Below are 11,338 nucleotides of genomic sequence, written 5' to 3' on the forward strand. Positions count from 1 at the left end.
TCTTTCTTTTTTTTTGGGGGGGGGGTGCCTGGAATTCTTTAACTACATCCAGGGCATATAAATACATATGGAATTCCGAAGCTTTAGGGTGCATTCTGATCTTTTTTTGCTTAAACTGTGTGTTGGGCGCCTTTCAATCCTGTGCTCATGTTATTGGGCCCGCACCAAATTGCACGTGACCGATATACAATGTAAATGTATCCTGGCTTCCAGAATGCACAGATTGGAATGAGATGTCATTTTTTTTTTTTTCTTTTATGTAACCAAAATATACAAACTTGTCATTTTAGTATACTAGGTTTGTGTGTGGGGTTCCCCCCCCCCTTCCTCTCCCCAGGCAGATTCTCTCTCCTTTTGTGCAGCAGAGGCCATCCCTCCCCTTGCACACCGGTAAGCTTATAAAGCTGCTTGTTCTGTCTTATAACCCTCCAAGGACCTGAGGCTTTGTGCTGAGTAAAGACTGATAATGATTTATGGATCTCTTCTCTTAGTGTGTGTGTGTGTGTGTGTGTGTGTGTGTGTGTGTTCCCCCTTATTCATTCTCTCCCAGCAAGTTCTTGTTTGTGCAGTAAAAAGGGGATGACATCACTCTCTTCACACTGCTGATTCATCCTTCCACCTGCAGGGGGCGTGTTGGCTCCCTGCTGAGTAATGAGGATGATAACTCATTGATCCTCTTCTTGTCATTGTGTAGCACTGATGACATCCCTGGTTAACTCTTTGCCACTCCAGCGCTATAGGGTGCCCGATCATCCTGTATGCATGCTCTCCCTGTGCTTGCTTGCGTGGGTTTCCTCCGGGTACTCCGGCTTCCTCCCACACTCCAAAGACATGCTGGAAGGTTACGGTAATTGGCACCTGTCTATATTGGCCCTGTATGTATATGTGGGGTAGGGACCTTAGAGTTTAAGCTCCTTGAGGGCGGGGACTGATGTGATGTAAGTTGTTGGCGCTATATAAATACTCCTGCCCCCCCCCAGGCACAAAGCTGGGGTGGTTTAATTTCCTCACCTCTGTTTTGGGGGATGTGTTCTACCCCACAATGGCAGCTGCTGCGTCTCCTTTTTAAAGCAATCTTCCTCTTTCCTGTTTTCTTTACTTTTTATTCGTTCTCCCACGGACTTTTAATGATCAGGGCAGTCTTACTCACAATGCTGCATTCTGTGTTAAATTAGGAACCTAAACAGACCCCTTTGTAATAGTAGTTGGCATCCACTGATTTATTGAGGAGAAATGTATAGAATTAATATTTTTATTGTTTTGCAGCTTATGCATTATCCTTGAGCAGGATGGACAAGTTGGGTTTCTGTTGAGAGCATTTTTTTTTTTGATCGGACGCTTTGTTTCAGCGTTTAGTTTTTCGTCTCGTGGACGTCAGGGGTCTCTTCAGATGTCGGATTAGTTTGGGGCTCGCGTGTGTGACTCTGGGTGCTTGTTTGGATAACGCACTGTGCAGTCATGCTCTTTAAAGACCACAGCGACTGTCTGACCCTTCTTTGTTCCAATGCGGTCCACTCGAGCAGCGCAGATCATATGACCTTGTTTTTCTGTATGGCTGTCGGGTGACAGAGCAGATTATGTCTGTGCAGGTTTAGAATGTAAGCTTTGTGTGTGTGTGTGGGGGGGGGTTCTTGGGTTCTCATTTCCCCTCCCCTTTCTCTCCCCCTACTCCCCTTTTCCCCTATTTTCCTTCATTGGGGACGTTTGTCACTCAGCTTTGTGGTGCATTCGAGGATTGCTCATGCAGGTCTTAGACTTTATATTGTTTCCATTGCAATAAAGACCATGTACAAAGTTTTGTGGTAGAAGCGATCACCTTTATCGGCGAGGGGTACTTGGTAGATACAAGCTATCGGAGCATGTCGGGTTCCTTTTTATAAAGCTGCCCATACACCTTACAACCATCGCACGACTTTCGTTGTGCGATGGTTGTAATGTCATTAAAATGTCGTACGATCTGCCCATCTTGAACGGCTTTAGTCTTCAGAGCATGCTACTAACCCGCCGAAAATCGTATGATTTTCGGCAGGTTTTCCAGCGTGCTAGGACGAGAAGTCGTGCGACCGTACAGTAGATGCGGTCGCACGCTGCCCTTACACCGGCCGATTATCGTACGATCGCAGGATCACCCGTGATTATTGTACGATAATCGGCAGGTGTATGGGCACCTTTAGGGATCCAAATTGTATAATGTCGGAGGAAGAAACATAATGAGGGGAATTTATGAAAACTGGAGCAGCTGGCAACCAATCGGCTTCTTTCATTTTCCAATCTTACCTGAGCAAACTGTAGATAGAAGCTGATTGGTTGCCATGCACAGCTGCTCCAGTTTTCATAATTTTTCCCCCCCCCCCCCCAATGTGTTCCAAAAGCTTTTCATCTTTATTCTGAATGTAGTCTGCTTGTGCTTTGCTTTCCCTGGTTCCTCCACCTTCTGGACCAACTGTGGGGTAACGCTGGCTATAGGGTTCTGTTTATGGATTTATTTATTTATTCTATATTCTGGACACGATGGACTTCAACATTACTAACAATGTAACAAGCTAATGCAATAAAATAAAAAACCCTTTTCTGTTTGTGTTATAATACCTTTTTGTTAGGGGCAGTAGGGTGCTGTGCATAGCTTCCTGAAACCATTACGGCACCTTGCCTCAGTAAATTTGTGTGAATATTCCCTTTTAGTGAATCCATTCGTGTGAAAAGCAAATTCCTGTTCTCTTTAAATACTCAATCCTGTGACACACACCTGCACATATTTGTATTAAACTTGTTTTTTGCCAGAGTTTGACTTTTCAGGCTAGGTTCACACCAGATGCTGTGCGTTTGGGTCCGATTCTGGCCAGAACGCACTGCATCACATTGCGGCCGGCTCACTTTTCTGTGGGGCAGGAGGGGGTGTGGCGGGCCATTGAAGTGAATGGCACCGTAGCCAATGGCACGCGATCAAAATAGTGCTTGCAGCATTTCGATCGCACCGGACCGCAGGCATAATGTGACCTCAGGCATAATGTGCATTGCGATCCTGTGCGGCCGGAGGGCGTGGCTACGGTGCCATTCACTTCAATGGCCTGCCACGCCCCCTCTGGCCCCACAAAAAAGTGAGCCGGCCGCAATGCGATGCAGTGCACTCTGGCCAGAATCGGGCCGGAACGCACCATCTGGTGTGAACCTTGCCTAAAGCGTGAGGTGGGTAACTCTGTCCCTCCAGCTGTGCTTTAATTACAAATCCCGTCTTGGCTCTGGGGGTCATGCCTGTGGCGGTCAGACTTGCAATGCCTCATGGGATTTGTAGTTCTGCAGCAGCTGGAGTTGCCCACTGTTAATTTAAAGAATCAGTGACTGTCTCTTTAATGTGGACTGATGTTGCTATATGAAAAAGTCACGGCTGTAAGTTGTACTAACTTCTAATTCTTATTTTTAGGTTATTTTTAAAGCTCGCTGCTCCCCGGAGTTCAACAGATACAAGTAAGTTGTTTTTGTTTTTTTTATTTAAATTTTTTTAAAGACTTCGGGTCATACGCATGGCACCCTGACTTGTGTAGCATCTCTTTAAGGAAAATGTTTCTCACATCTGGTTAACAAATTTCTAAATGCCAGCATGCTGCAGAGAAGGACCCTTTCCCTCTGTGTGGAAGCAGTGGACTCTCTGCACAGGTCTGACACTCCCCCTGCTGAGTCAGACCTATAGCTCTGCAGTCGGTGAATCTCATTCTCCCTGCAGATTGGTGAACTACTGCTCTGCCCTAGCAGGGGCTGTGACGGATGCTATGCTGAGTGACCACTGCTTCTACAGAGCAAGAGTCCTTTGTAGTGTGCTGGCAGGGGACCATATTTTCTACTTGGGACTGTGGCTGCTTTCTAAAGAAAACAAATTGTAACTTTGCAATACTATTGATTTTGGTCAACCTGGAAGGAGTTTAGTTGATTATGTCCCATTATGCACCTGTCTCTGGGAGTCGTGGCGATCAGTCTTGCAATGCCTAATGGGATATATATATATATATATATTTAATTTGCTCTCCTCCTTTTTGTTTGGCTGCTGGAAGCAAAGAGGCGTGGGCTTCCATGAGGCTGAGGTCTCTCGCCCCCCTGCGTATAACGGCGCCGTTGCCTAAGCAGTCAATCCTGAAGCACCAGCATTGTCGCATGCTCCTCCATATCCAGAAGAAGGGCCGTCCCTTTTAGTGAGGCAGAATCACTTGAGGAGGGGGGTGGGCGGCAGTTAGAGTGGGATGGCCACCGTGCTGCACAGTTTCTGCAGTGTGCCTGCCACCCCCTTTCCAGTCGGAGCGTCCCAAGTTGCTAATAGTAGGACCATACACATCTCTCCACCCAGCTCTTGGCAACCTTGGACCCTCTGACTAGCGTCCTGCTCAGCTCCTGGCAACCAGTGATGGCATTTGTTGCCAGGACGCCAGCCAGAGCATCCCAGGTTGCTAAGAGCTGTGGGCAGGGAGATGCAGATCCTGCAGAAGGCAAGCCTCACTCTTGTATCTGGTGGTGCTGTCTCCTCTACCCACCTCCCGCTGCTCTGTTTGCATGTACCCCCAGCACCCTCCCAAGTGATTGTGTGCACTACCAGCACCCATTAGATTGGGTTCCTTTAGTCCTTAGGATCACAGTTGCGGAATTCTGGTTTGCCATTATAAGGTCTATTTATAAAAATGTGCATAGCTATTCATCCAGCAAAACTGCATTTTACATTTTCTTCTGTGTGAAGTTATTGTTCAAATGGGTCAAAATTGAATGTTCTTTTGTTTAAATTTTATTTCTTTGCTAAGAACAGTGGCGTAACAATCACCATAGCGACCCAGGTGGTTGCTATGGGGCCCGGCCAGGACATTACTGATGCCTTTGTGGGTCGCTATGGCATCTCGCGCTACTGGTTTTCACTGGCGGCTGTGAAAAGAAATGTGCCGCTTTTCAGATCACTGCAGCAGCGCGTTCCTCTCCACAGACGAGTCAGTGAGAGCCAGCAGTGGCGGTGGAGCAGGCTGGACCCAGCAGTGGAGGACGCGGGGCCTGGGGTTGGCAGAGAGGGGCGGGCCTGGTGACGGGAGGAGGAGGCGGGGCTCAACACCGACGGTGAAGGAAGATGAGGGTGACCAGCCCACCTGAGTGTGACCCTGCAGAGCACACCTTAGAGAGTCTATGGTAGGCTCTGCAGGGTCCCCCTCAGGTGGGCTGTGTGGTATCTCAATTGGGCTCTGCAAGGGGTGTAGCTAGAGATCAAAGGGGCCCCATACAAAATTTTCCTATGGGGCCCTGTAATTTCTAGTTACGCCCCTGGTTACTAAGATGTATTTCCTATGATCCTCAACTCCATCTATTTGCCATAATGCTGTATTTTTTTTCACCATTCACTCTATGGGTTCACCATTCACAAAGCTAGCACACCAGGATAAAGAGACTTTTTGTAAAATAAATAACAGATCTTTTCCGCTGAGTCCGATCAGATTTGAAAATAAGTCACGTGGCTGGAAATGAAAGATGCTTATCTTCCGCAATGGTGCTTATAGCCGGAATGGGCAACTCCGGCCCTCCAGCTTTTGTGGAACTACAAGTCCCATGGGGCATTGCAAGACTGACAGTTGCAGGCATGACTCGCAGAGGCACGCTGGGATTTGTATTTAAAGAACAGCTGGAGGGCCGGAGTTGCCTACACCAGCTGTATAGCTTTATGAATTGAGCATTGTGTGCCTTAGGCATTAACCTATTATCACTACTGTCCACATTTGAAGAACATTCCACCAAAAGAGATGGGCTAAAAAGAAAAGCTCAAAAGGTGAACATTCACCTAACAGCTGGTTTATTCACCCAGAATGAATGTAGGTGCCATGTAGCTGGATGAATAGCTATGCGAGTTTGTTTACAAATGGATCCCTTTTGTGTTTGGCTTTGGAACTTTTGAGTTCTTGGAAATACTCTTTACATAAAACAGCCACCTAATTTCCGGCATGTCTCCTCCATACAGGATCCCCCTTCATTTTGGATTTTTACTTACTAGCCTCGCCTTCCTGATAGTGAACTTGTCCTGCATCTTAATCGGCAATAGCACAGACAACCAGCATGGATGGATCACCATGACCCGGGTCATATTCAGTGACTGTCTCTTTGCAGCTTGTTCCATCTCTCTGGCCAACAACACGTACAGGATCGCAAACATGTCCCCTGCATACGTCTACCTGGAGTCAAAGGTACGTCATACTGATTTTGTATTTAATAAAGGAAAAGCGTGACCTCTGCACTGATCTGACGTGAATGACCTTGGTTCTAATGGCACCTGAAAGTGTGTGTGTGTGTGTGTGTGTGTTACAAAGTGGAACATTCTGTCCCTGAAGTTGACGTGTTGGACAAGTGTAAGGATTTGGGAGATTCTGACAAGGGCCAAATTGTGATAGTCTAGACAACTGGGTCCGAGCTTCTCCAAAACTGCAGACTTTGTGGGATGTTCCCGGTCTGCAGTGGTCAGGACCGACAAAGTGGTCCAAAGAAGGAAAACTGGTGAACTGGGGACAGGATCATGGGCAGCCAAGGCTCATTGATGCGCATGGGGAGGGAAGACTGGCCTGTTTAGTCTTATTTAATAGAGCTACTGTAGATCAAATTGCTGAAAAAGTGAACACTGGTTCCAATAGAAAGGTGTCTGAACACACAGAGCATCAGTTTGTGTGGTGCTGCTTTGCTGCAGACTAGTCGGGGTGTCTATACTGACCCGTGTTCGTTGCTAAAAGCACCTACAATGGGCACATGAGCGTAGGAACTGGACCACAGAGCAATGGAAGAAGGTGGCCTCGTCTGTGTCTCTTACCCGAGGAAGAGATGGCACCAGGATGAACTATGGGAAGAAGACAAGCGGGCGGAGGAAGTGTGATGTTTTGGGCAATGCTCTGCTGGGAAAACTTGGGTCTTGCCATTCATGTGGATGTCACTTTGACACGTACCACCGACCTAAACATTGCTGACCAAGTACACCCCTTCATGGAAACGGTATTCCTTGATGACTACTTTGAAGTCCAATGTCTACTGAAACTCAGTTTTTATTTCAATGGAGCAGGAAAGATTTGGAGCCTCTGTCAGGTTATTGCTGGAAGTGCCAAAGTCCACATTTGTCACCATCTGCTGAGTATTCCTGTCAGTTGACACAGCAGCGATATTAAAGGAGTTGTGAAGTCCCAGCATATACTCTCCTCCTGTTATAGCATCAGCATTGTAATAGGAATACATACTAAAAATCCCTTTTTATGTAGTGAGCGCTGCCTTCCGTCTGCCCATCACGTCCTGGATTCCCAGTGTGCTTTGTATCTTTCCCTGCTGCTTGACGTGAGCCAATCTACGTTTCTCAAGACTACATATCCCTTTATGCATTGCTTCCAGCGAGCAATGGTAATGTTTAAGGTGTTAAGACATTGACTTGTAGAAAGGTCGGCTCTGTGAGTGGTGACACAAGGAATTGCATAGTCACAGGGCTGAGTGAAATGGTGTCAGTGCCTCGAAGTCCATCCGATGGGCATCTTCAATAAGTATGTTTACAAACTTCTAGATGGATCTGGTTATTAGCAGTGGGATAGAACTGATGGGAATTCAATATAGATAGGGGTTTTGGCCATATAAATTGGCTCTTTTTAAAGGGTCTATATATACAATTTTTCTCCTAATGGGTCCTTATGAAGGGTGTGTCATGTCACCCAAATGTGTTTTGCTTTGTGTAAGTTTTAAAATTGGAATAAACCTGCATCAGGACTTCAGGCTGTGACTAGAATGGAATCCCCACACCATGAAGTGACCAAGGATCCCCTTTTGGTGTGCAGAAGCTGCCAATCTACTGCACGCCTATTAAACCCAAGTTCCACCTACACACTTAAGTTCTTTTATTGCTTTTTCCTGTATAATGGAGACAGATGCTTTTTATTAGAGTTTTGGACGGTTTAGAACTTCTGGCAATCCTTGTTTTTATTGCAGTCTTTGCCTTCCCGTCCTGATGACACTTCTCCTCCTCCTCCCAAATGTGGTCCCTAAGCTTTAAATGCTGCTGTTCTGCCTGGAATTAGCCAGCCCTGCCTTGCCCTGGAGTTCTCGCTTTTATTCAGGGTTTGCAGCTGCATGCATAGGGAACGATTTATCATTGCCAAGACTTTAATCATCCCACTTGTGCATTTGCTGAGGTTACCTACTAAACATAAACTGTTGCTGGGACTGGAGGACCGGTTGAAAAACTGCATTTGCCTAATCTACATAATTGCATCAAAAAAACCCTTCCTGGCTTAATTTTGTACAACGAAATAACACGTGCGCATACACGATCGGTTGTTGAGAAGGTGATGTTTGGTCCTAACCCTCTGTCCTTGCTTCTGATTTTAGGGAACCTCAGGAAGCCAAGCAGTTGTAACTGGCTCAGTGATCAGCGTACTGTATATACTGAGGGCCTTTTACAACCTGGTGATTGTTTCCATCCAGCCAGACAGCAAGCCGACCCCCTTCAGCTACGGCTGGAATGGAGTATCTGATCACGTAAGTACTCCCATTTATAATGCATGTGTCTTGAGGGTTTTAGGGCGTATCTAAACAACAAAATCCAAAAGTGTGGAATATATTGCACCTCAGCAGGCCTTAGTTATGGTGGCTGGGTTTTTTTTTCCTGGTATCCTACCAGTAACACCGTTCCTGTCCTAGGGTGACATCATTTCTCACTGTGCTGTATCTATTGAGGAGTAACGTTGTCACCGTAGACTTCTCACCTGATTTTTGGACTACACATTCTGGCCACTCTTGGGCTGATGGGGGTCCAAAACGAGTGAGGTATGTGAGTAAATACACATATTTTGGTGGGGGTCGTAGGATAGGGCTTGTTCTAAATGTAAGTGGGGTTTTTACTTTTTGATGTACTCTGAAAGTTCTAAACAAGAGTAAAAATAAAGCTCCATGTGCTATCCATTTCCGTCCACTAGGTGGCATGGATGCTCACCTAAAGACCTCAACAATACAGATGAGAAAGTAGATGCTGGTGTCATTGAGAGAATCCTAATTGATCTGTTGCCTTTTATCAATGTCTGAGGGGTGCAGGAGACTGCAAATGGCTACAGTAACATTTTCGTTTAAATGTAATCCAGTTGAGGTTTAGCTTTACTTTTAATTGTGCAGAGTCCCACTTTTAATCCCCTTTTTTTTTCCCTCCCAGGTTGTTACAGAAGAGACCAATGATCTGGAATATTTCCTCTTTGTAATTATTCTCCTTATCTGTGAGTTCCTGCCAATGAGTCTCATGGCTTGCTTCTTCCGTGCTAAAAAGCTGAGTCAGAACTTGGTGAGTTTCACACTCGTTTGACTTTTTTTTTGTTGGGGTAAATGCGTCGTCTTCTGGCAACTCTGCCATTGAAGACTCTGCTCATTCAGGGTACAGAGCTTACACAGGGTGGAGGGGAGCACACTCATTCGCCCTCCTGTATCAGGATTCCCTCTGCTATTGTCCATAGTTTAGTGGGGCTTGGTTCTGTAGACCTCGGACAACAATGTTAAGTTGGTACAGTAAGTGATTAAAACATTTCCTGTAACAAAACCTTTTCAGTAGTATTATTTAGTATATTTAACAGATTAAAGAAACCAAATAAGTGTTTTTGGCGCCATAGAAAAATTGAGCACTTAATCCTTGCAGTGCCAGGGTAGCCCCACTGCAAGGGTTCAGATTGTATTTGCTCAAACTGTGAAGGGGAGGCAGAGGTGTAACCCTGATGGATAGTCTAATCCTCCTCCCACTCCTTGTGAAACTGGACCAAAAGTAAAAGTTGTACTCTCTACAGGAGAGTGTGCAGCTCTAGCCAGTAGCAGGTAACACTGCTGCACGTTGGGGGGGCAGAATGCCCGTAACTTGTGTCAAGTAGAGATCTGTGACTTGATTGTGCATGATTCCTGAAGAATGCCCAAACTTCAGAAGTTGGAAGCTGGGCAGGACGTCTGTTGGCCAACTTATATTTATTTTTATTTATTTTTTTCCCCCACCTCTACAGGAAGCGGCGGGTATGGTCAATAGTCACAGCTTTGGATCCAGAGCGTACTTTTTTGACAATCCTAGAAGATATGACAGTGATGACGACTTGCCCAGGCTGGCAGGTACCAGAGGAGAGCGAGGAAGGTGAGTTTGGCTGGGAATGTGCCGTGCAGCAAGGTTTTTCACAGCCACAATGCGTAAAAGTTTTCTTACACACTTTGCATTTCAAACTGATCTTATAATTGCCCTAAATGTGCTCTCACTGACCTCCTGTAGCTGCAGGCACTGTGGAGCAACATGTCCTATATGTTCACAGCTGAAGCACTGCTACAGTTGGGTCTCTTAGCAGCACAGCAAAGGCAGAGACACCGGCACTCCAGGGTGAAAAGCAAAACATCTATTTATTGACGTGCAGCATAACGGATATTGCAATCCTGTTATGCTGCACGTCAATAAATGGACGTTTTGCTTTTCACCCTGGAGTGCCGGTGTCTCTGTCTTTGCTCATACTTGTGATGTTTGCCACCCGTTAACTACCGTAGCGCCCGCTTCTTGAAAGGGATCTTGCGGTCAGGAGTGCGATGGGACCATGGACTTTCTTGGCAGCTCAGCTCTCACTATGTCAGCTGCAAAACAGAAGTTCTGCCCAGCACGAGAAGAGATGCAGATTTAAAAGCAAGAGCAGCAAAGAGAAGGGAAACAACCATGGATTACAGTAAGGCGCACATTACAGAGACTTCTGTGTTTCTGCAGTGAACATGACGGAGGAATTGCTGCACATTGCCTGCAGTTACAGAGGGCTTCTTGTAAAGTTAATGAACTGCTTCTTAGGAATGTGTACATATTTGATAGCCTGTATCCTGGCTGTAGGTGCACATTTGGAGTTTAACTTTTAATGTTGCCGGTATGTGATTAAGGTGGTTGGCCAGATGCCATTATTTCCTGTTTTGTAACTCTCAAATCTTTCTGTTTCAATTATTTTAAAGCTTGTCGTCCACCCCCAAGTCCTCCGGATGGTATGGTACCATATGTTATTGCATACACATTCCGTTTTTTGTTTTGATTTTCCTTTGTCGAGACTGCGAAGATTTAAGCATGGGACGCCACCGTTCTTAACACTTGCCCAGGTACTAGAGAGGTTTCGGGAGTGGAGTGGCAGCTGGTGAACCTTGCTTAAGGAATTTATGAATTGGTGCATTTTTTTTGCACGTAACTCGTTTTCACGTGAAGACTTATTTCTATCAAATCCTGGACTTTGAGGATACGTTTGCATTTAACCGCCCTCGAAGATGAAACTTCAGCGCAGTAATGTCCAACTTTTGACTGGAGCTGACCCTATCCGCACAATGGCCC

At 46.0% G+C, this 11,338-nt stretch overlaps 1 protein-coding gene across 1 annotated transcript in view; it reads left to right on the plus strand.

Moving 5' to 3' along the window:
* The window catches only part of GPR137C (G protein-coupled receptor 137C), a 15,100-nt gene extending 3,999 nt beyond the window's left edge, over window positions 1–11,101 (plus strand). The window contains exons 2-7 of the mRNA XM_018558365.1: window positions 3,422–3,465; window positions 5,975–6,197; window positions 8,362–8,511; window positions 9,179–9,304; window positions 10,005–10,129; window positions 10,972–11,101. Of these exons, the coding sequence (XP_018413867.1) occupies window positions 3,422–3,465; window positions 5,975–6,197; window positions 8,362–8,511; window positions 9,179–9,304; window positions 10,005–10,129; window positions 10,972–11,101 (798 nt within the window). The remainder of the gene's footprint in view (window positions 1–3,421; window positions 3,466–5,974; window positions 6,198–8,361; window positions 8,512–9,178; window positions 9,305–10,004; window positions 10,130–10,971) is intronic.
* The last annotated feature ends 237 nt before the right edge of the window (window positions 11,102–11,338 follow it).

Source organism: Nanorana parkeri, unplaced genomic scaffold (genome assembly GCF_000935625.1).
Source record: "Nanorana parkeri isolate BGI_ZX_2015 unplaced genomic scaffold, ASM93562v1 scaffold335, whole genome shotgun sequence".
Taxonomy (NCBI): domain Eukaryota; kingdom Metazoa; phylum Chordata; class Amphibia; order Anura; family Dicroglossidae; genus Nanorana; species Nanorana parkeri.